This window comes from Trachurus japonicus, chromosome 19 (assembly GCF_045865225.1).
Source record: "Trachurus japonicus isolate A0001 chromosome 19, Traja_1.0".
In the NCBI taxonomy this organism is placed as follows: Eukaryota; Metazoa; Chordata; class Actinopteri; order Carangiformes; family Carangidae; genus Trachurus; species Trachurus japonicus.
In genome coordinates, this window is record NC_140925.1 from 5,669,052 (window position 1) to 5,693,499 (window position 24,448).

General features: G+C 43.7%; 2 protein-coding genes across 2 annotated transcripts in view; one reads left to right on the forward strand and one right to left on the reverse strand.

The window, feature by feature from the left end:
• The window catches only part of etv4 (ETS variant transcription factor 4), a 35,756-nt gene extending 25,052 nt beyond the window's left edge, over positions 1-10,704 (forward strand). The window contains exons 7-12 of the mRNA XM_085761843.1: positions 40-533; positions 3,635-3,703; positions 4,389-4,436; positions 5,363-5,535; positions 7,813-7,914; positions 10,148-10,704. Coding sequence (XP_085617969.1) covers positions 40-533; positions 3,635-3,703; positions 4,389-4,436; positions 5,363-5,535; positions 7,813-7,914; positions 10,148-10,375 — 1,114 coding nt within the window. The 3' untranslated portion in view covers positions 10,376-10,704. The remainder of the gene's footprint in view (positions 1-39; positions 534-3,634; positions 3,704-4,388; positions 4,437-5,362; positions 5,536-7,812; positions 7,915-10,147) is intronic.
• Positions 10,705-11,605: 901 nt separating this feature from the next.
• Positions 11,606-23,696, reverse strand: LOC146967236 (ATP-dependent RNA helicase DHX8-like). The gene is made up of 23 exons (XM_085761846.1): positions 23,541-23,696; positions 23,341-23,426; positions 23,181-23,247; positions 22,992-23,083; positions 22,730-22,833; positions 22,273-22,590; positions 22,024-22,168; positions 21,213-21,407; positions 21,040-21,127; positions 20,858-20,955; positions 17,618-17,765; positions 16,936-17,117; positions 15,993-16,187; positions 15,725-15,910; positions 14,998-15,208; positions 14,725-14,906; positions 14,436-14,576; positions 13,808-13,963; positions 13,592-13,729; positions 13,335-13,463; positions 13,029-13,225; positions 12,552-12,731; positions 11,606-11,888 (listed from the first exon to the last, which is right to left on the reverse strand). The coding sequence occupies exons 1-23, from the start codon at positions 23,647-23,649 to the stop codon at positions 11,669-11,671; spliced, it is 3,567 nt and encodes a 1,188-aa protein (XP_085617972.1). The 5' UTR covers positions 23,650-23,696; the 3' UTR covers positions 11,606-11,668.
• Positions 23,697-24,448: the final 752 nt, after the last annotated feature.

The following is a 24,448-nucleotide window of genomic DNA, read 5'->3' on the forward strand; positions in this document are numbered from 1 at the left end:
GAATTGATCTAATCTGAGCTGCTGTGTCTCATTTCTCAGTTCCAGGTATCAGGGCCCCTCAGGAGACCCCATGTGCCCCCAGTTCCCCCCACCAGGCCAGGCTTTCCAGCGCATGCCGTCTGCACCGGCCGGACATGGCAGCAGTGGAGCTGGTGGAGGAGGAGGTGCAGGGCCAGGAGGGGGAGGAGGAGGAGGAGGAGGAGGCGGTGGTGGTACCGGGGGCAACGGGGGTTATCACCGGCAGCACTCGGACCCCTGCATGCCCTACCTGCAGCAGAGCTTTAAGCAGGAGTACCTGGACCCGCTGTACGAGCGGGCGGCCCAGATGGCCGGGCCGGGCCACGCCAGCGGCGGAGCGGCGGCACACGGCCACAGCCACGGTCACGGAGCCCACCCCCACCCCCACTCACACCCGCACCCCCATCCGCATCCACATCCACACCCACACCCACACCCGCACCAACATCCACACAGGTTCCCACCGGCCCACATGATGGTCAAGCAGGAGCCCACAGACTACACCTACGAACCTGGTGAGTCACATCGCACACAAACACTTCCTGCTATTTGATTTATTTTAAATAGAAAAGACAAAGAAAAGCTCAAATTATCACATTTATTCGATAACACTTTACAATAAGGGTCCCTTAATTAACGTTAGTTAGTACATTAAGCATTAATATATAATCTAATGGATTAATTAATGCTGAGTAATGCATACATAATGATAACTAGTTACATTATTCAACTTAATAATTCATGAACTAACTTTAAGTAGTAAACATTAATTAACTGCTTACTAATAGGCTACATTAATTATTGTTTCCTAATCCTAAGTAATACATAATAATGATTATTAATATATCTGTAAACAGTTAATTAATTCTTAATAATGTACTAACTAACGTTAATTAAGGGACCCTTATTGTAAAGTGTTACCATTTATTCTTCTCTAGATGGAAGCTGTTTTGGTTATAAACAAGACAAATAAAGAAATATCAAACTAGTTTATGGAATAGACTCAGACTTATGCACCTGTGAAACGGCGCTGTAGTAGTTTAATGGAGATTTGAATTGTACTCTGACTCAGAAAAGTCCCTTTAGAGACAAACCGTCCCTCGTGTGCACAACTTAGTCAAGAACAAAATGTCCAAATGGCAAAACAAACTTCTTCACTGTACGAAGACTCTCCTACCCGACTCCCTCCCCGCCTCCAAAACTCCTCCTTTCAACTCTCTGACACTTTGCGAAGAAAAAGGGGGAAAAAAGTATTTTTTTTTTCTGCTGCAGCTACACTCCTCCCTCCCTCGCTGCACTCCTCTCTGTGAGACAGAGGCAGAGGAATTTCATTGAGAAAATGGAGGGCACTGGAAAGACTAGAGTCCCCGGTGGAGTGCTCCAGGGTTTCAGGTTGCACCAGCGGCTTCCTTTTTCTGCAGGCAGATGAACTCATAATGGAAAAATGAGCGTGGCCGCAGTAACCCGAACCTCTCACTGGCTGGGCTTTGGGAGAGGAGGGTGAGGGAGGGAGGGGGGAGGGAGTGGAGTAGGAGTGGTGGGGTGATGGGTGCAGGGTGGGGTGGGGTGGCCAGCTCAGGGGCTTTAACAACAAGCTCAACAACTGGAGAGCACAGAAACCAGCTCCTCTGCTTTGCTCTATGAGTTTAAAAACGAGCAAGGAGCGAGAAATACAACACAACAACAACAACAACACACAAACGCACTGTGACCTCGTTCACCTGCAGCAGACTCACAGTGCAATGAGCTTCCATGCAAACAGCCTAATTCCTCTTACCCACAATGTTTTCATACTCTCACCTTTGATAGAAGGGGTGGGGGAGGTGGGGGCGGAGAGCACTGACAAAGAATCAAACAACCTTGAGGAAGGCAGAGGGAAAGTACAAAAGGATGTTTTTTCTGTGGATAACTGCTAGGAGGAGGAGGAGAAAGTAGCGTTTGGCGGGGTTTCCTGTGTCTCTGATACGAGTTTGACCGACTGCAGTGCAGACGCAGATCACACGTGAAAGATTACAGAGTTCATCGCCGTGTTGTTGCAGAGCTCGACACGTCTGCGAAGGCGTCACGCCCTACACAAGGAAGACAGATACAGAATATGAGTCTGTTTCACCGAAACCTCCCTTTTATGATGTCTGAGAGCAAATAATAATAGTAATACATTAATTTGTTGAAGGGATTAGTCATGGGATGCCAGGTAGCCTTTAAAAAAAAATCTAATGACAAGCATCAGCTGCAAATGAGAAACCTTAATCTAACTCCATATAAATGGAATAATGTCATTTTAATTAACAGGCCCAGTGAAAAATACAGTTTCTTTCAGGCAGTTAATTGGATAATTTGTGTTAAAGAGCTTTTCGATGAATGCTCTCTGCTAAAATAAATCATAGGCATTTAAATGGTTTATAAAAAGCAACGCCGCCACGTCGGCTCTTGTGACTGTTGTTTATTTGCTGCTGATTTATTATGTCATTCATTCATGGTCATTGAATTTGAAAGGAAAAAAAAACAAAAACCCAACCCGCCTAAATTGTAAGGTGAATGGCGACATGGTAATGGAGCGTACAAAAGAGGTGTATTGAAGTAAACAGCTTGTAAAAAGAGAGACAGAACAACACCAGTGAATCCTGTTTAAAAAAAAAGCCGGCTAAAGAAAGAGTACGCCTAGTTTCACATATGAAATCCTATTCAGATAGTAATCACTGCTATTGTGTCGCATGAAAGACACAAAATGGTCATGCCACTCAGTGCACAATTAACCCCCGGTGCTCTCACACCCAATCTGCCCCATCACTCCCCTGCCATTTCTGGCAGACATATTATTTACAGTATGATCGAGTGCCGCTGCCCCGGAACGGAGGGTTTGATTTTCCCCCACTGGCATCTTATCAGAGTCGCAGCGCTGCAGCTGCATTCCCCACCAGTGACTCACAGCCAGAGCCAGAGGCAGAGAGCTGCACCTTTACACTTTTTATTCTCTCGCTTGTCTCGTTCATAACAGTTGACAGACAAAAACGGACAAACACCAGAGCAGTCGGTGACACGCCTGTTTTTTCTTTCTTTTTTGTGCACACACACACATAAAGGTGAAGTCACAGGAAGCCGAGCACAATGCTGTCGCTGCAGAGATTAAATGTGAGTGTGTTGTGTTGTGATACAAGCGTCCCAGCTTGCACAGATTTTCGCCTGAAGGTTTATAGGGCGGAATATAAAAAATCTATTTTCGTGAATGCGTGCTATTGGAGACAGTGGCTGGCTGCTGCTGCTGCTGCTGCTGCTGCTGCTGCTGTCGCCACCAGACAAAGTGCAGACACTGTATACTGTACCAGTGTTCTGCTCTGGTGAAGGTGCTCTCGTCTCGTTCACGGGGGCCTAAAAATATCAGCAGAGACAAAGAGAAGTGATATGATGAATGCTGCGTTCGTCCTTGCAGCGCTCACACAGTATATCTGTAGCCTACAACACACACACACACACACAGATGGTGGATGAGTGAGCGACTTCCTTTGTTTAATGTTTCATCACTTTTGTGCAGTTTTTGCTCTGTTTCTTTAACTTAAACATAAAAAACATCATATTTTCTGAACTAAATCCATGTGTTGTTGTGTTTCTGTCTCAGATGTGCCTGGTTGCCCCTCCATGTACCACCACAACGAGGGCTACCCAACCCCCCAGCACAGCAATGAAGGTAATCTAGATCCAAATTCTCACACCACCACCAGCTCCAAAACTGTGCCCAACCTCCAACCTCTTCATCCCCTTTATCTGCACCGAGCCCTCAGCTGGTTAAATCTCTGTGGTCATTGGCTAACCAGCGGAGAGTTGTCCGTGTTTCCATTGGCTAACCAGCCCGAGTGCCTATGTTTCCATTGGCAGAGGCTCCCGGCTCACCCCTGCCTCAAGAATCCCTGAATAAACATAACTCCTGGAAAGAAAGCACATTTATTTCCCCGGCGCAAAAAAAACAACAAAAAAAAAGGAAAAGGGAAAACAATCCTTCCTCTTACTTCCATTGTTTGTCGCAACATTTTGGGGTCATGCAAATTCTTATTCGCCAATTGTGTTCAGGACATCTGAGCGGCTCTGAAGATGTTACAAGGAAGTTAATTGGCCCTGAAACTGGGAAGCAAAGATCCAAGACCCCTTTAAATGCCCCCCCACCCCCTGTTACTGAAGTGCCCCGGGCCCACTTCTGTAAAAAAGAAAAGAAGAGTACACACTTATTGGCTTAATGTTATTCATGCGTGAATAGGTCCTTGTATTTTTGTTGGGCTGGTATTCAAACCTTTGGCACCGATCCCAAGTGAACAACCGAGTCGCGCCGGGATCAAGGCCCCTCCAAGCCTAACACAATTCCTCCTCTTGTCTTTCAGGCTATCTGTTTGAAAACGACTCTCGTGTGGTTCCAGAGAAGTTCGAAGGTAAGGGCTGGCCCGTCTACCCATAATCCCCTTGCACACACAACACAATTTCATTTGCACACCCAATGACGGCAGAAACACTATCCGTACAGTGGACCCACTCTAATCTCTATACCTGCAACCAGCAGATCGTCTTCTATACGGACGTCAGAGCGCCTTGTGTAAGAGCTACACGGCCCTTTGTGTTCTCACAAACTTAGTTAGTGGGTTTGGTTTCTCCGTGCGCACAACGCAGGGCTCTCCCCTGTCACGCTGGGAACAGTCCCACTCCTCCTCCCCACCGTGGTGGTGGTGTTGGCGGTGATTGACACTAAAGCAGATTGAGTGGAGAGCCCAAGGGTGTCAGCACTGGTTGAACCAGTGAAGTGTGCAAGTTGCTGTGGGAGACAACAGCAGTAACTTAGCACAGCCTCTCATGTTCCCACACTTGTGTACAACATATCCAATGACCGGTAAACAACCGAGCACCAAACACGAATCAGTGTCCATTTACACACACACACATACACAGTGTTGTGTTGTTTTTTTTATTTCAAATGAAGTGTGCATCCACTTTGGGCTTTTAATTTTATTTCTCACTCCTCTCTGTTTCCTTCTCAACTCAACACTGCTAGTGATAAGCTGTTGTTAGTGAGCAGCTCGTTCAGTTTACGTCAGTTTGCAAACACGAAACATCAGATTAGATGACCTGCTGATGCACCACCGGCCGCTGCACCGTTCAGATGCTTTGCAGCTGTTACAAACTTTTCCTTGTTTTCACATGTAACCCGAGAACTGCGCGCTAGGCTTTAATTTAATGATTAAAGCCTAATGGTCTGATGTAGATTAATGCTGCCGCAGATATCAAATACCAAATAAACAGTGCATTTCACAACAGAGAGAAAACACTTTTAGCTGACCTCCAGTCTGTTTTCTCCTTGGACCAGGTGAGGTGAAGCAGGAGGGGGGCAGTGTTTTCCGTGAGGGAACGCCTTACCAACGCCGCGGCTCTTTGCAGCTCTGGCAGTTCCTGGTGGCCCTGCTGGACGACCCGGGCAATGCCCACTTCATCGCCTGGACCGGCCGCGGCATGGAGTTCAAACTCATTGAACCTGAAGAGGTTTGTTGTCTGAAGTGGTTTTTTTTTTAAAGAGAGCTTTTTACAGCCAGAGCGGAGGCGGTGTTGTACAGGAATTAACGGAATAATTACAGTCATTTCAACACAGTGATTAGTCATTTTATTGAAGTAGACTCTGTGAAGTGTTCAGTCTGTTTAGAGCAGATTGTTTCTATTGAAATCAGAACATTTCACATGTTGTTAAAGGGATAGTTCAACATTTTGTCAAACTGGCCCATTGCCATAATCTCTATAGTTTTAGGAGTAGGTTCGTTACCTTTAATTGTCGGTGTAAGCTATTTTCAGAACGGCGGAGCAGAGCCGTGAGCTGCTCAGAGCTACGCTACGGAGGCTCATGGGATTTCTTGGTTTCCCATCAAATACACAATCCAACAAGTCCAAAACACTCTGGTGGACAAGTTGTGACACATTCACCACGCTATGAGATAATAACAGAACGTTACCAGACAGAGTTGTTTTCTGGGAAGACTGGGAAGAGACTGCTTGCTGAAACACTGTCCCTGAAGGCAACGCGCATCAGTGGTTTTGCACGAATTTACCTAGAAAACGGCTCCGTCTCGTAACGTTACGTTATCTCATAGCGTGTTGAATGTACCAAGAAATCCCATTAGCCTCCGTAGCGTAGCTCTGAGCAGCTCATGGCTCTGCTCCGCTGTTCTAAAAATAGCTTACACCGACAATTAAAGGTAACGAACCTACTAATATGTCTATAGCGATTATGGCAATGGGCCAATTTGCCAAAATGTTGAACTGTCCCTTTAACTTAGATTTTGAGAGAGGATCTGTGACTATTTGAGCTGGATTCAGTCCAGTAGACCTCCAGAAAGATGAACCAGCTAAAATATACTAGAATATCTTTGATAACTGTGCAAAAAGCATCAAATATCTAAGTAAAGACAATCCATTTAAAACGAATCAACATTATTTTTGGTCTGAATTACTGTACGGGCTCATTAAGGGACAGTGGAGAAGTGTTGATAGAGATCATGACGTTAATATGAATCTGATAAGGGGCCGGCGGCGGAGGAGTTATTCTCGGAATGGATTTATGTTAGCGGGGTTTTAAGGCGCTACCTAGATTAGAGCGATCAGAAGTGAGATCTGGCCACTTTCCCCTCGCAGCTCTATTCTCTGATCCATCTTCCATTAGTTCCCCATTCATTATTCAACACATGAAACGCTGGATTGATAAATGAAGGACAAGCGCTATCGCTGAATCACCCAACACCCCCGATTCCTCTCTCACCTCCTCACATTTCTCCAGTCGAGACATTTTTTTGCGATGTTTAAGTCTGCACTTTGATTGGACCTATCTAGACGGAGCCGTCCATTTAGCCGGGGTCCTAATATAATATAACGGGGGGGCGGGAGCTGCTGCTGCTGCGTTGTGTGTTTTCCATTATCTTTTTACTGTACATTAATAATGAATGGGGGGTAAGAGTTTTTACAAGAGCAATTAGAGCTGAGAGCACACTCAGAGATCAAACAGGGCTGCAGGCTGGACGGCCACTGTGGGATACAACCTGTCTCTTCATGAGTCATGAATCTCAGTGTCCCCTCCTCCCCCCACACCCCCCACAGCTTTACACTTTCCTATGTTTGTCAACATCAACATCGTCTTCCTTTTTGTGCAATGACTTGATTTACCTCCCCACCGTATCGTATCTTGTGTTAGATGCTAATTCTTTGTATCCGAGTTAGTGGTCCCTCAAGTCAGCCCCAGAGTTCAATTTTGGGTTGGGTTGGCTGTGTTTCATGGTCTGCCTCTGACAACCAGCCATGACTCTTATTTCACTGCGAACACTGTGGGACTCTGGTTGCATTCAAGTGGTAATGGGTTACATAAAAAGGAAGTGAATCCACATGTGGGGACTCGCCCTGGTCCTGGCGTTGTTGACGCTGCTCAGTTAAAAAGAACAGGGATGAGGACTTGTTTGACTTGTCACCGAGGACCCCTAGTGGCCACCGCGTTGAATTACAAACAACTGTGTCTGATTATGATTTATTTTTTTGAGAGGGGGGGGGTATGAACTTCAGGAAAATGAAAAAAAGAAAAGAAAAAGCTGACGTAAACATTTCTCAGCTGTTGACGTGTCATTTGAGAGCAGCTAGATTCTTCTTCAAAAGCGTAGAAATAACCCACACTCACCTTTAAATGAACCTCAGTAAAGCTGAACTCTGCTTTAAGAGTAACCACAACCATTTCCTCTCTGCTGTCCTCTCCCCTCCTCGGCCTCTCCTCTCCTCTCCTCTCCTCAGGTCGCCAGGCTGTGGGGGATGCAAAAGAACCGTCCAGCCATGAACTACGACAAGCTCAGTCGCTCTCTGCGCTATTATTACGAGAAGGGAATCATGCAGAAGGTACAAAAACACACCCTTTTTATAAAACAAGCCACTATTATAATTATCCAGATGTAAGATATTCTCAATTTTTGCAATTTATGTGCACAAAATGTTTCCTAAAGTTATAAAATTGACAACTTAATCACTTTATATCATAGTAAAAGTTGTAATTAATGGATGTAAAAATGGTTAATAAGTCAAGACCGTATCCCAATTGGCTGCCGTTCCTCCTGCCATGTGACACTCCCAGTACTCATGGGTTTGTTAGCTTTTAGGAGGCCATCAGGTCTGCAGCTTTTACTGTTAGAAAGAAACCCGAGCATAAAAGGTTTTTACAGCAGCCAATCAAGTGTGCAGTTGTAAACAAGCCGCAAAAAAAAAACGGACTGCGATCCAGATGCTTTGTGCAACTTTTCCAGAGAGTGAGTGGTTGTATGGTTCGTTGGAGGGGTCTCTCTCTCTCTCTCTTGAAATGCAAAGCCAAAAAAAAAAAAAAAAAAGAAACAAGAAAGAAAATGCAAATTATGTTTGAGGAGGATAAACACCAGCCGAACTGGCAACCCTCAGAAGTTGTCCTTATAAGTGAGTACTAAAGCATTTGAAATGGCTCATTAAGCATTAAAAAGGAAATAATTCGAATTTATAATCTCTCTCTAACTAATAAAGTAGGAAGCACAATATAAAATTATATGAGTGGAACTGTTCTTGTTTTTCTTCTCTGAAAACATATGGAAGGAAACAGAAGGTTTTAAAAATACCACAACATCTAGAAAAAATTAGAAACTTTAAAAGAGAAATTTCTTGTAGGAATCAAAAAAGATGCTCTACTTTAATTTGCTCACCAACATCTATCTTATATCAGCTGAGGTCACACTAACTCCTGCTTGCAGCATCAAAACACACTGAATAATGTGTTTTTATAGAGTGAAGTCATTTAGAAAAAGGTCTCAGTGTTCATACTTGTGTATTTGTGTAATGTCGAACAGCATGTGAGTCGAATTAAACGCTGATTAATCTCCCGAAAATCACCATCAATCACAGCCGAGTGGCGTTTGTTCAGTAATAACTGGGTCAGAGCGTTTTCTGTGACGCAGATCTGATCCTCTACTAAATATAGACGGAGACACGAAGATTGGTTTTATGCACCTATGCAACTTAACCCTCCTGTTCTGTCCTCTGGGTCAAATTGACCCAATCTGTTCCCTTCCTCCATCCTTCCTTCTTCCCTTCCTTTTTTCCACAATCCTTTTCCCTTCCTTCATTCCTTCCTTACTTCTTTTGATCCAATTGACCCAAACTGTTCCCTTCCTCCAGCCTTCCTTCTTTCCACAATCCTTTTCCCTCCCTTCCTTCCTTCCTTCCGTCCGTCCGTCCGTCCTTCCTTCCTTCCTTCCTTCCTCTTTCGATCCAATTGACCTGATCTGTTCCCTATCCCTCCATCTTTCTTTCCTTCCCTTTTCCCTTCCTTCTTTCCACAATCCTTTTTAACCTCCTTCCTTCCTTCCTTTTTCCCTTCTTTCTCTCCACAATCCTTTTTCCCTTCCTCCCTTCCTTCCTTCGTCCTTACTTCTTCCTTCCTTTTACCCTTCCTTCTTTCCACAATCCCTTTTCCCTCCCTTCCTTCCTTCGTCCTTACTTCTTCCTTCCCTTTTCCCTCCCTTCTTTTCACAATCCTTTTTCCCTCCCTCCCTCCCTTCCTTCCTTCCTTCCTTCCTTCCTTCCTTCCTTCCTTCCTTCCTTCGTCCTTACTTCTTCCTTCCTTTTTGACCCAATCTGTTCCCTCCCTCCTTCTATCTTTCCTTCCCTTTCCCCTTTTCCCTTCCTTCTTTCCACAATCCTTTTCCCCTCCGCCCCCCCCCCCTCCCTCCCTTCCCTTTGTCCTTACTTCTTCCTTACTTTTTGACCCAATCTGTTCCCTCCCTCCCTCCCTCCATCTTTCTTTCCTTCCCTTTCCCCCTTTCCCTTCCTTCTTTCCACAATCCTTTTTCCCTCCCTCCCTTCCTTCCTTCCTTCCTTCCCTTCGTCCTTACTTCTTCTGTTCCCTCCCTCCTTCTATCTTCCCTTCCTTCTTTCCTCCCATCTTTCCCTTAGTCCTTCATTCCTTACTTCTTTCCCTTCGTCCTTCCTTCCTTTCTTCCTTGACCCAGGAGGACAACAGGAGGGGTAAAGAGTATGTTTTACATGCCTTCCTGTATGACTCACTCCCCCCCTCTCTCTCTCTCCCCCCTCCTCCCCCTCTCTCTCTCTGCAGGTGGCAGGCGAGCGCTATGTTTACAAGTTTGTTTGTGAGCCCGAGGCCCTCATCTCGCTGGCCTTCCCCGACAATCAGCGGCCCAGCCTGAAGGCCGAGTTCGAGCGCTACGTCAACGAGGAGGACACGGTGCCCCTGTCCCACCTGGACGAGGGCGTGCCCTACACCACGGAACAAGCCCCCCAAAACATGGGCCCCCAGCCCTACTCCAAAGGCTACATGTACTAAAGCCAGCCCCCCTCCCTCTCTCCCCCTCTCCCTCTCTCCCTCCTTCCTCCCCCCCTCTCCTTCAGAAATCCTCCTGTTGTACCGACCCATCATCATCATCATACACACCCCGATGCCCCATGCACCTCTTGCACATGCCCACCCCATCCACTTGTATATAAGGCTATGGTGTTTTTGTTTTAAATTAATCTCATTAGGGATTTTTTTTTTTTTCGTTTTGTTTTGTTTTTAAGAGCTGCATTCCTCTCACATCTGAGGCCTATTCAATCCATAAACACGACTGTGCGGTTGAAGAGATTGCTTAATAAATACCCATAATAATACCCAAACCCAAGTCCAGACTTTTCTTGTTCTGTGTGTTTGTTCTGCCTTTTTCTTTCATTTGTTCATCTTTTTACGAATGAGGAGAATTAACGTGTTCTTATAATATTCATTTGCTATGATAGAAATGGGCTTATTTGCTTTCTTGTTTAGTGTTAGATAAGAAAAAATACACTCTCATCTGTGTATGGTTAATATTAAAGGGATACTTCACCCAAAATCGATAATTCACCAATTGTCTACTCACCGTCATGCCAAGGAAGGGTTTTGGAACGCTTTTGGAGTTCCAGGGTGGGTCCGGCTGGCAACGGATTTTCATATAATGGCGGTGGACAGAGTTCACTTTTGAATCGTCCAAAACACACACTATATAGTTTTGGGTGAAGTAACCCTTTAAGTCACCACCAGCAGCCAGTTAGCCTAGCTTAGCCAAGACAGGAAACAGGGCTACACAGTTAGCATGACTCATTTTTACACTATAATATTTTATTTTGCGAGCTATAAACGTCCTAGTAGGATGTTATAAAGCGCTTTCCTGTCTTTGTATATTTGCCATTTATTCACGCAAATAAGAGAGTGGATAACTAAGAGGCAGCGGCAGATAAAAGTGCATCCAGTGTTTATCCGAAATGATGAAAAAACCAACATCAGTGATTGCAAATTCACCTGTATATTAAATATTTCATAGAAAATACAGTATAGGGAATGTTAACCAGTTCAGGTGTTAGTAATACCCAACAACGGTAAACACATCAGTAACATGTTGTAAGACTGAACTGTGTAAATAAGGTAAAAATAATAAAACATTCCTTTCCAATTAGACGATTAATGAAGGTTTAATCCTCATGTGTTTGGTCGAAGGTTTCGTTTTGGTTCAAATATGAAACCGTAGTGTCTTTTTTTCTCAGCCGTTATCTGGTTCAGTTTGTTCTACACAGTGCGTCGTCCACCTGCTGTAAACCTGACGCGTCCTCAGCGGCGTCTGAAGGCGCGGGAGATCCTCCAGGCGTTGGGCTCCTCGTAGCGGTTGTACAGCGGCTCCAGTCTCTGCTGCCTCTTCTGCCGGCTGAGGCGCGTGGGGTCGGCCACCCTGAAGAACGCCGGGGCGAACTCCACCAGCCAGCGAGGGTCGATGGTGGTCACCTCCCGCATGTACTCCTTGGTGGTCAACACCAGCTCATGGTAGACGAGCCTGAAGAGGGAATAACGAGGACAGACGGAGAGTTAATGATGATTAGAGTTGAAATGAATAATTACTAACATGATTAATAAATAATAACTACTTTAATAAACTACTTCAGTCTGGTAGGAGAGTGGTTACAAAGTACGTCCCACATAGATCTCTGGTTTGACACCCATTCTCTCTCCCCATTTCCTGTCACACCTCCACTGTCCTATCCCATAAAAGGCAAAAATGCCAGAAAAAACAACTTACAGTAAATAAATCTCAGTCCATTTTCATGCAAAAAGACTTTTTAAATGTGACGATTTGAGGCTTTTGTGATTGGAATTTTTGAGCTCTAAAAAGAAAACATTTTCTTTCCCTTATTTCTCAATTTTCTTCAATAAACAAAACAGTTAATTCATTAGATAAGAAAATATCATCCATCAGATTAATCAAAAATGAATACAATCGTTTACTATAGCCATTTATGGATTTTCTTTCAGTTTTATCTATTCATCGGACAATAATAAAACATAAAAGCTCAAAGATATTATAGCGGTAGTGGTGTAAAACAAAGAATGACGAGCTAATAATCACAATTTGCATGAGAAACTCATACAAGTTTCAGGAGGACTCCACCACCACAGCAGCTCAACCTGAGGTCCGGTCAGTGTTTATTCTGGGACTCACCACTCCGGCTGGCGGTTGAACAGCGTGCTGGACGGGTGCAGGTACACCACCTGCTGGTCGATCAGGGTACGGTACCCGTCCTGCGGGTGCTTCCTGGCTGCGTTCCTGAAGTAACCGCTGCAGATGGCTTTCTGGACCCGCACCGTGCTCTTCCCACAAGACACCACGTCCAGCTTGTGTCTAAGAAAGATTCAGTCTTATTTTATATTTGTGTAGTGTACTGCACCCAAGACTGGGTAATCTGTATCAAAATCATATGTTTATAAGACATATGGTTGATTTATGCCAATAAATACTGAATGATAGTTTCACTCTACACAGATTTATACTGGTATATGTTGTTGCATCTCATTGTACAATGGAAAATCTGGTCTTTTCAATCATATCAGCATCTATTCATTTTTTTAAAGTACAACAAATGCAAAGGGGAATTTAAACTAATGGTTAAAGCACAGTTGAATGTCATATGCAGATTACCTGTCCATGATGCTCAGCATCTGTTTGCGGATGTCCTGAGCTCTCTTTAAGGAGCGAGCCTGAATGAAGTTCTCAAAACACCAGGGGTTGGAGAACTTGTTGTTCTTCCAGGAGTTGTAGACGGCCAGCAGTGTAAGGTGGTCTCCCTCAGGCTGGAAAAACTTGGTCTTCCTCTGGTCGGCCAGGGCCTGCTTGTCCTGCGAGTGGAGGGATTGAATTTAGATTTTTGGTCTTGGGTTATTTTACAGAACATCATGTTTTCTCACTAAAGTGAGGTGGATTGTCATGAATGCTGAAGCTGCAAACCTTCGGCCTGTAGAAGATGTTCTGCACAGACAACATGGAGACGATGGTGAGCATCTCCTCGCTGCAGCCCAGATGGACGGACATGATCAGCATCTTACACAGCATGGGCTCCAGAGGGAACTCGGCCATCTGCACCACAGAAACAGACGGGAGTGAGCGCTCGATTTTTTAAAGGTGCAATAAAACAGTACATATCAAGTTAAATTCACAGACGGCGGAGCAGATGACGAAAGGGGTAAAATTCCTGTTCCTCTCACCCTTCGACCCAGCCGTGTGAGCAGGCCTTCGTCGTCCAGAGCTCCCAGAGTGTAGAGCTGCTCCATGGCGATGATCAGAGTCTCCATGGGAGGAGCGTCCATGAAGTCGAACGCCAGCAGGTCATTAATACCCATGGCCTGTGGAGGAGGGAACGCAGATAAATCTAAATTCCTTACAACAGATTTTGCAAGGAGCTCTGAGACCGGGGGGGCTACCTTCAGAGACAGCACGGTGCTGGCCAGGTTAGTTCTCTGGATCTCCGGCACGTTGGTGGTCAGCATCTCGTCTCTGTAGGCTCTCTCCGTGTAGAGCCTGTAACACTTCCCCGGGCCCGTTCTGCCAGCTCGGCCCGACCTCTGCTTGGCCTGAGCCTGAAAAAACCCCCGAAGATATCAGTACTTTTTTAAAACATTAAATAAAAAACACTCAGGCTACCATGACAGACAATTATGAATCATTAATTTCCTAATGATGATGTTTGTGTGCGACCACTAACTGGACTTGGGGCGACTTGACTGATTTGTTGTGCTGTTTCGATGCTGTATCATTGTCTTGTCCTGTCTGAATACTGTGTTCTATATTTTATTTGCTGTTTGGCCTTTCCTGTCTGTGTAGTGTATCGCCATTTGTATTTATTTTATTGTATTGTTTTTATTCCTTGTGGTGTACTGTTAGTTGTATTTTTTTTTTATTCATTCATCTATTTATTAATTAGGGACTACGGATGTAAACTAGCGGCTCGGCTACAATCCGGCATATTTACTACAGTATTTTATACCAGTGTTCATTAATATGCACTGTCCCTACTCAAATAAAGTATTTATGATTATTATTATTAATGACCTGTGATATGGGAGTCACCACGAGCTGGTCAATGCCGGTCTTGGAGTTGTACACGATTTGTTTGACGAACCCAGGATCCACTACATAGTAGATCCCATCGATAGTCAGAGACGTCTCAGCGATGTTTGTGGCAATGATGACCTGGTGGAGAGAGAAGGAAGTGAGTGGATGCAGGAATTACCTTTATCCTCTGTTTTGCACTCTACTTTATCAGACTTTATTCATCAGAGAAGTGTAATTTTAAAACTTTAACCAGTAAACCCAGTCCTGTCTCTGTCATGGTCATCACCTTTCTGCTGCCTGGAGGAGCAGGGTCAAAGATCCTGGTCTGCATCTCACTGGGCAGGGCAGAATAAACCGGCAGAATGATGAGTTCAGGGACATCGGGCCCCAGAGACTTCATCCTCTCGTACAGGATCTCACAGGCCGTGTCGATCTCCTCCTGACCCGTCAAAAACACCAGGATGTCACCTGGAGAAAAAAAAGATGAACGATGACGAGGTTTTTTTACAACAACAAAACTGTATAAAAGTATAAAACAATGCTGTTTCTATAACCACACCTGGAGGCTCGGTCAAATGGATCTGCATGACAGTGATGAGGCCGGCGTCCAGGTAGTCCGTCTCGGGTTCTTTGGTGTAGAGAACCTCCACTGGGAACGTCCTGCCTGGGATGGTGAAGATGGGAGCTTCAAAGAAATACTGGGAGAACTTGACGGCGTCCAGCGTGGCCGAGGACACGATCAGCTTCATGTCTTTGCGCTTCTGTATCGTCTAGAGGAGACAGAGGACGTTACTGTGTGTGTTTGTCGGGATTTTTTTTTGGTTACTCTATTCTTAAAGGTCCAGGGTAAATGTAAATATAATTCAGCTTTGAAGGATGTCTTTCTTTGTTGGTAGGTCGGTGGGTTTCCATTCACTTGATTTTATGCACATTTTCAATTTTTGTAGTGGAAAATCTGAAAATTTACATTGGGAATTGGTCTTATATTTGGCTGAAATTGAAAAACTGGGACTACGAATGAATGTAGAAACTACAAATGTGACTTAGCTAATACATTTTGATGTACATAATGCCATTTTTACACTTTTTACACGTTTTATTTCATGTTTTGTCATCCATAACAAGATATATCCGTGGTTTTAAAGGTTCAGTGTGTAATATTTGGCAAGGTTTATTGGTAAAATCTGAATATAGTGCCCATGAATATATTTGAATAAGTGTATAATCACTATAAAATAAAATTTGTTTGGTTTTCGTAGCCTTATGGTTTGAAGGAAGTACCATACCTTCTTGAGCAGGCCGAACAGCACGTCGGTGTGGATCGTCCTCTCGTGGGCCTCATCGAGCATAATGAGGGAATACTGTCCCATGTCGGGGTCGATCAGACACTCCCTCTGCAGCATGCCGTGGGTCATGTACTTGATTACTGTCTCCGTGCTGGTGCAGTCCTCAAAACGAATGGTGTAACCCACCTACGAGTAAAAAAAAAAAGGGACATCTTAGAAAACCTGCAGCTGACTTCTAAAAGGACAAACGAGCCACAGATAAACTGACCTCTTGACCTAGACGGCAGCCGTACTCCTCTGAGACTCTCTTGGCCACCGACATGGCGGCGACACGACGAGGCTGCGTACAGCCGATCTTCCCCCGGGAGGTGTAGCCCGCCTCCGCCAGGTACTGAGTGATCTGCGTGGTCTTACCGGAGCCGGTTTCTCCGACTACGATCAAGATCTGATTATCATGGACGGCCTGAGAGAGAGAGAGAGAGAGAGAGAGAGTAAAAGAATAAGTAACTAATGTTGTTTCAGGTCTAATTTAGCAGTAGGGCTGCAACTAATGATTATTTTCATTATCGATTAATCTGTCAATTATGTAAATGATTAAAGGGATAGTTCAACATTTTGGCAAATTGGCCCATTGCCAGCTATTTTTAGAACGGCGGAACAGAACCGCGAACTGCTGAGAGCTACGCTACGGAGGCTCATGGGATTTCTTGGTTTCCCTCATCAAACTCATCAAATACACAATCCAACAACTCCAAAACGCTCTGGTGGACAAGTTGTGACCTGCACATTCACCACGCTATGAGATAATAACAGAACGTTACCAGACAGAGTTGTTTTAGAAGTAAATTCATGCAAAACTGCTGGTGCGCGTTGCCTTCAGGGACAGTTTTTCAGCAAGCAGTCTCTGTATTTACCTCTAAAACAACTCTGTCTCGTAACGTTCTGTTATTATCTCATAGCGTGGTTGAAAAAAGTGTTTCTTAAACCATAAGATGACTTGTCTTGTTTTGTCCACAAACCAAAGAGAGACTCAGTTTATCGTCATAAAGGAACAAAGAAACCAGAAATATTCACATTTAAGAAGCTGAAATCAGAGAATTTTGACTTTTTTTCTTAATTAAACTACCCAAACTGATTATTCGAATATCAAAATAGTTGATTAATCGATTAATCTATTCGGCAGCTTCTGGACGTAATGCACTTGCTCACACCTGAACGAGCTGCTCCTTCAGCTTATAAATGGGCAGGCTCTCTCTCTGCTGCAGGATGGACATCTCCGTCTTCTTGCCGTAAGACACCTGGTTCCCTCCGAAGGCGTATCTCTTCCACGCCGGGACGTCAGCGGGCATCGCGCCGATACCTCTCATGTTGGCAGCGATCTGCCTTCCCTCATCTAAAACCAGAGGACGAAAGGAAGGCTGTGAGACGCTCGGCTCCGGATGGATCCATCCCAACCGCCGACAAATCTACTGTTTTGTTTAATATAGATTAACTGCAACGATAATGAACTTCCCAACTTGATCTTTTTTGTATTAAGTCTGTGAGGTAGTGACCGGCTGGAAGGAACTACTTGTAAAGCCTCCGTTGTTCCTTCAGGCTACGGAAAACAGAGACACAGCGCGTGGTGTCTGTGAGCGTGCACCAGAATAAACTCATAGTGAAGCTAGATAATCATCTCCATCTGTGACATGGTAGCAGCGTAAGAGGCCTGGCACAGGACAGATGAGTTTCATTTTCCAAATTTAAAAATCACTGACACTTGTATTAGTTTCCGATTGAGGTTTTAAGATTTATATTTGTTCTCCTGATGCTTTGAAATTTACTGCAGGAAACCACTTCTATGCATTTAAAGCTGCAGCTGGATCATTAAAAACATGAAGTCCAGGTCCTTACAGTCGGGCATGGGGTCGATCCAGTTCTTGTTGAGACCAGTGGGGATGCAGTCCATCTCCGCTGCTCGAGCCGCCTGCTTCAGCTCCCGCCGCTCCTTAGACAGAGCGCTCTGCATCATGGCCGCCTGGGAGAGGGATCCGTCTGGGTTCTGATGGAGAACAGGAGAACAATTTTAGGTACTACGAACGTAGAGAGGAAACCAGGTCTCAGGTCTACTATATTTTAGATAGATAGATAGATAGATAGATAGATAGATAGATAGATAGATAGATAGATAGATAGATAGATAGATAGATAGATAGATAGATAGATAGATAGATAGATAGATAGATAGATAGATAGATAGATAGATAGATAGATAGATAGATAGATAGATAGATAGATAGACTTTATTGATCCCAAGCTGGGAAATTACAGTGCAGCAGCAGCATTACACAGACACACAGTGACGATACAGTGACGATAACAACATATAGTATAAGAATATAAAGAATAAGAATATAACAAACTATACATAATAAAATAGCAAAATATAAATAAAACTATTGCCTAAAAATATAAAGAACAAACTATACATAATAAAATAGCCAAATAGCAATAGCAAATAAAATAAAATGTAATGTACAAAAGTATATACAACAAAATGGCAGTGTTGATTTAGTGCAAAGTAAAAAAAATGTGTGATGTGTGTAACTGTGTGTAGAAAAATAAAGTGCGCAGTGACTGTAAGTCAGAGCAGAGTTTTTTAAGCTGTTATTATACAGTAATAAATGAATAAATGAGGATAAATGAAGAAGAAGAAGAAGAAGAAGAAGAAGAAGAAGAAGAAGAAGAAGAAGAAGAAGAAGAAGAAGAAGAAGAAGAAGAAGAAGAAGAAGAAGAAGAAGAGCTGCACACAGATGTGTAGCAACAAAAATAATGGTACTGGTAGATTTAAGAATAGATCCACTGACATTGGCTGCGACAACTGTAGGTTTCTTTGTTTTTTTCTTTTTTTATAGCTGCTATTTATTTGTGATGCGTTTGTGTTTTTTAAGATTTTATATGAAGGTAATGGGAAGAATTAAGAAGTAAGAATTACCCTCTGGTCCCCTCTGACCTGGTTCAGGTTTTAGTGGCCCTCATTTATGAAACTTGCGTACACCAATAAAATGGGTGTACACCAAATTCACCGCAAGGATCGGCATTTATTAATCTGAGCGTGAGCGTACGGTACGCACAAATCTCACGCCAGCTCTGACCAGGTGTACGCACATTTGGAACCAGCGTAGAACATGCAGGAAGGAGTGCTGCTGTGTCAGAATGATTATTAAACCATAGTCTAATAACGCAGCCATGTGGACCACATGTTGTTGTTGTTTATATTGATAAAAAGATAAAAAGTAGCCAAAAAAAAAAAGAAACGCTACAACCAAGTCCGTGTTGAAAATTTAACTCGACTTTTATTTTGAGCAACTGAGATGAATTAAAAACCAGGACGTGACAGATGCTCGTTAATCAGCTGTGTCAACAGAAACAGTCAATGATAGACAGACTGTTATTGTAGATCACACACACAAACTTCCAACATCTGCAGCACCAGAGCATGACCGGACGGCTCCTCAGTCTCTCTCTCTGCCGGACACCGGAGCCGGCGGGGGAGGGGGGCGCTACCTGTCCAGGTGCAGCTGATCTCCGCGGCGGAGTGTTTTTTTTTTTTTTCCCCAGTCACCGGGACCTGTCAGCGGGAGATCGGGCCGGTGTTTCACATCCCTCCATCAGCCGAACCATGCCAGCGGTGCTGATGGTCATAAAGTCGCGTTCGCAGCAGTAATATGCCTATGATTTCTCCTCAGTCACTTGTGTTTAGTAAACTGCAGGAGCATTTCATGAGATCACTGGGTTTCCTGACGTGGTCGGTGACACGTGCGTCTGCAGCCTCCATCCACCGGGATGACGCTTATCAATCACTAAAACTATCAATCTATCAATGTCCAGATATTTAATGTTGCCGCCCTCTACCTGTTCAACGCGGTAATGTCAGTAAAGTCCGGCCCAATTCCAATCCGACCCCTCACGGACTCACTGACTTAGAGGCGCGTTCACGGGAAGTCCGTGAGTGTGTGAGGGCTGTTCCGTTGTCAGATCATCAAGTCAGTGAGTCAGTGAATGAGCCCTTACTGCCCCCTTACCGTAAGTCAGCACCGATGCTGACTTTGGGTAGGGGAATTACCCACAGTTCATAGCGGTGTGAAGTCAAACCATAACACATGGGATGCCGTCGGAATGCAAGTGTTAAAAAAAAAAAGAAATTAACACACGTGGACAGAGAGAGCTCCGCCAGTCTCTTTATTGTTAATGGACAGGAGCCAAAAAAAAGGAATAAATAAAAAGAAAAGAAGAAGTTTACTGTCAGTATTAACGTGCAGTTTGTGATTATTGATGATGATTTGATCAGATCTGATCCAGGAACATTTTGTTTTGAGTCCGCCTCCCTCTCACACCTTGTGCGTATTGAAAGTACAGTAAATTTATCGGTCCAAGGGCGGAGTTAAAAACATTTTGTTGTCAAGGTAACGTGTCGTGAGAGTGGGTAAGTGCTGTTCCATTCATGTTTACAGCATCTGGACCCTCACAGACTCTCACACTCTGTCACTTATAGAGCTGACGTCACTTCAGTCAGTGAGGGTTCAGGGCCTGAGTCTTTAGGGGGCGGATTGGAATTGGGGGTCCCTCTTCTTGGCCGTCTTCCGTGTCTCCATGTCGTAAAAGGGGCAGGGCGACGCCTCTAAAGCAGGAATATATCGGGGCGTGACATTTAAATGACGCTCGTTTTCAGCCGCCGGATTTATCACCACCACGCCGGTTCTACGCCGAAATCAGCAGCGTACACACTTTTAGTAAATCACACGTGACACTTGTCGTACACTGATATTTACACCAGAATCTACACCAGATCCTGCGCAAGTTTGATAAATGAGGGCCAATGTGTCTATATTTAGGATTACAGATGTTTTTGCACTTCACATTTATTTGATCTATACAGTTTTAACATCTCCCTAAAATCATGGTTTTGCTGACCTCTGGTGGTTTAACTTGTGAATTCGACTTCACATGTGTGTTAATATCCACTGTGGGTCGACTGTGGCACAATTCATTATCTGACTCTATCATGTGGTTTGTGTGATTTTATCCTCTGGTTGGCAGTTTGCGCCCTCTGGTGTTAAAACTGTAGCAGCTCCCTGGAGTCTGGATACACACCTTCACTATTTTGACTGGGCTCATGTTCTGGGTCCATTTAGTCTGTCCCCTAAGGAACGGTGGCTCGTCTTCAACCAGATCGATCTCGAGGTCTTCATCTGTGGAGAGGGTCGAACTCATGATGCAACTTTTATTTTGAAAAAACTGTACAATTTTTTTTTTTTTTAATTTCAGAATTTTACCTTCATCATCATCGATCTTGGGAAGGATTCCTGTCTCCTCGTCAAATTCTGGCAATTCCTCTTTCGTAATAACATTGGCTGCAATCATCTGGATGGGAAAGAAGCTTTTTTAAACATATGACAAATGATAAAAACAACAATGAAGAAGTACTGTGAGTGTGTTTGGTGAATACCTGGTTTATTTCCCACTTCTCAAGATCGGTTATCTTAGCGAGACGTTTGTGTTCTGTTGGGTTTTCCTCTATTTCCAGGATGCTGGCTTCGACGGGCCGGTCTGGGTTCCTCAGAATTTCAACGTCTCCGACTCCAGCGCCCAGGTTCCTCCTTCGGTTGGGGTTCAAGTCCTCCCCAGTCTCCTGGTCTACATCCTAACCGCAGAAACCACAGTTTATTATTTTGTTATTTTTGGCAAATTGCCATTGCCATAATCGCTATAGTCATATTAGTAGGTTTGTTACCTTTAATTGTCGGTGCAAGCTATTTTTAGAACGGCGGAGCAGAGCCGTGAGCTGCTCAGAGCTACGCTACGGAGGCTCATGGGATTTCTTGGTTTCCCTCATCAAACTCATCAAATACACAATCCAACAACTCCACAACGCTCTGGTGGACAAGTTGTGACCTGCACATTTACCACGCTACGAGATAATAACAGAACGAGACAGAGTTGTTTTCGAGGTAAACAACTCTGTCTCATAACGTTTCTTCATTATCACACAGCGTGGTGAATGTGCAGGTCACAACTTGTCCACCAGAGCGTTTTGGAGTTGTTGGATTGGATTGGGTTGTGAGCTCATGGTTCTGCTCCGCCGTTCTAAAAATAGCTTGCACCGACAATTAAAGGTAATGAACCTACTCCTAAAACTATAGGGATCATAACAATGGGCCAATTTGCCAAAATGTTGAACTATCCCTTTAACAGATGATTTGGTTTGATTTCCTGTCACTGTTTGTTTTTTTAAAATCCAAATATTGAAGCTGTCTCACCTTCATGCTGAGGCTGGCTTTGGTTCCAGTGAACGACAGCACTTTGATCTTCACCCTCTGGCCTTTAGCGACCACATCCGCCACATTCGCTATCCGTCCTTCTTTGCGCAGCTCTGAGATGTGCACCAGACCCTCCCACCGTTTTCTACAGACGAAGACAGTGACACACATGTTACGGGTGAGAAACAGGATGCAAACACCAAAATAAACATTGTGGTAACAGGAAACATCCCTCTCTTTCTTACAAACCTGAGTCCCTCGAGCTGCACAAAACAACCAAACTGCATGATGCTGCTGATCTTCCCGTTGTAGATGTCACCCACGACGGGCTCGTCTGGCGGGGGTCGATCCACATGTCTGTCCCGCCAGCGATTCTCTGCCTCCTCCTTCTCCTCCTCTTTCTTGTTGTTGTCATCATTGCCTCTGTCCGGGCTCGGCGGGCGGTCGCTCCAGCGAGATACTCGTTTCCTCCTTCGTTTGGGTATCGTTTCTCCGTCACGATCTCTTGATCTGGAGCGACTTCTCTTCCGTCCGCTCTCTCTGTCTGCACCTCGACCTCTGTCTGACCTGAGGAGCACAAAAGATAAAGAAAGATGGATCAACTTTTGACTCCAAAGAGAAATATGCATCTATTTTTTTTGTAATATCTACATCCACTTATTTTATTTTACCAAATGGGAGGGATTTGAAAATGAATTTAAATGACCTGTTATCAGAGCTGGTCCCGCAAACATTCGGCATAAGCATCTCAAGCTCCTTCATGGCTGCTGCTGCCACCTCTTCATCATCTTTATTTGTGTGAGGAGGAATCTGACAGAAAAATAACAATTAGAGTTTACACAAATGTGACAAATTCATCAATATGGCACAGCTAATATTCCAAATACTGACTACTTATATTTCAGTTTAAATATTTACCAGAAGACATAAAGGTTTTAAATGAAAATTGCTGAACATTTGAGCCTTACCACCCACACAGGATCATCTGGTTTACATAGAGCAGGGTATTTCTCTTTCAGCTTGTCCTTCTCACTCTTTGGTTTCACCTCGGACTGAATGCCTGGTTTAACAGAAAGAAGAAATTATGTAACAGGAGCTCAGCCACAGCCTCTAAACATGAGCTATGAGTCAAAATAAAGCATGAAAAGCACTTGTACCTTTACTTGTAGACGGCGAAGCCCGCATAGTGTGAATAAGTCTAAGTAAATTGCCAGTGAGGGTATCCTGAAAGCAAAAATAATGTAGGTTTAGTGACACTACACACATGAATGTTGGCAGCAACAACCAGTGAAAATGAAGCTGTTTGGAAACACTTACAGTGAAATCAGCTCCATTTTTTACTAAAGCTGCTTTAAATTCTTCAAATGTTGGGTGTTTATCGGCGAGGTCGATGATAAATTCAGCTGAAAAACAACAACAGTTGACAGTTTGCTTGTTTCTGAACTGAGCAATAGCAGCATGGTAGTTAGTTTGCAAAGTAGCTGAGAAAACACTGTTGTCATGTGTCGTGTCGTTACCTAAATCCTTTTCGCTTATCCCGAGATGATTCTCCAGCTCCGTGCAAACCTTGGACACCAGAGATAAATACTCCAGACGTTTTATTTCGTCTAAAGCTGAAGCAGCCATTTTTCTCTACTTTTTGTTTTGACCAGAACAGGAAACTTCTTCTTCTCTTCCTGTTTGTTTGCGCTCCAGCAGCGACACGTTTCAGCGCTGCTGCCCCCTGCAGCTCAACAGGGGCATTACACTGTATTACATTTAACACAGCACTGTGTGGGTACTGCACTTTTTAGAACAATTTGAGGTATTTAAATTTGACTGTATTGATATTTTAAAGTCACATTATACTATGCACTACATTTTATATGCATTGAAACATACATACATATTTTGAAAATGTATGACAACCCCATTAAATACATCTCTATAGAGTGAACTACCCTCAGATTTTTCTGCACAACCCTCTTTAGTTTTGATCTTTTATCTAGTGCTACTGCTAGTAATAATATACGGAAATGAAAGATTTAATAGTCTTATAATTAAAATAATACTATACTACAATATTGTATTGCAACTTTTACTTTAAGGACCATTGATAAAGGCAAAATCCAAGTGCAAATAAGTGTATGATGTTGCAGTTTTGGATTTGATTTCACCGTAATCTGGTTGGTCTATTTTTACTCTTCTGTGTTGACATTTTTTAAACAAAATAAGTAAAACATATATTGCTTTCTACGTGAAACTGTGGCATAACATGGTGCTTTTTTTGTCTTATGTAACCAGTATTGATCATCAATCTTTTTATCTACATAAAGTTCAGACCAATTAGTTCCACATTCAACATATAGATTTATTATTTTTCTGTTACTTAAATAATTTCCACATTGCCATTATTTTAACATAAATAAGTCAGTAAAATATCTCT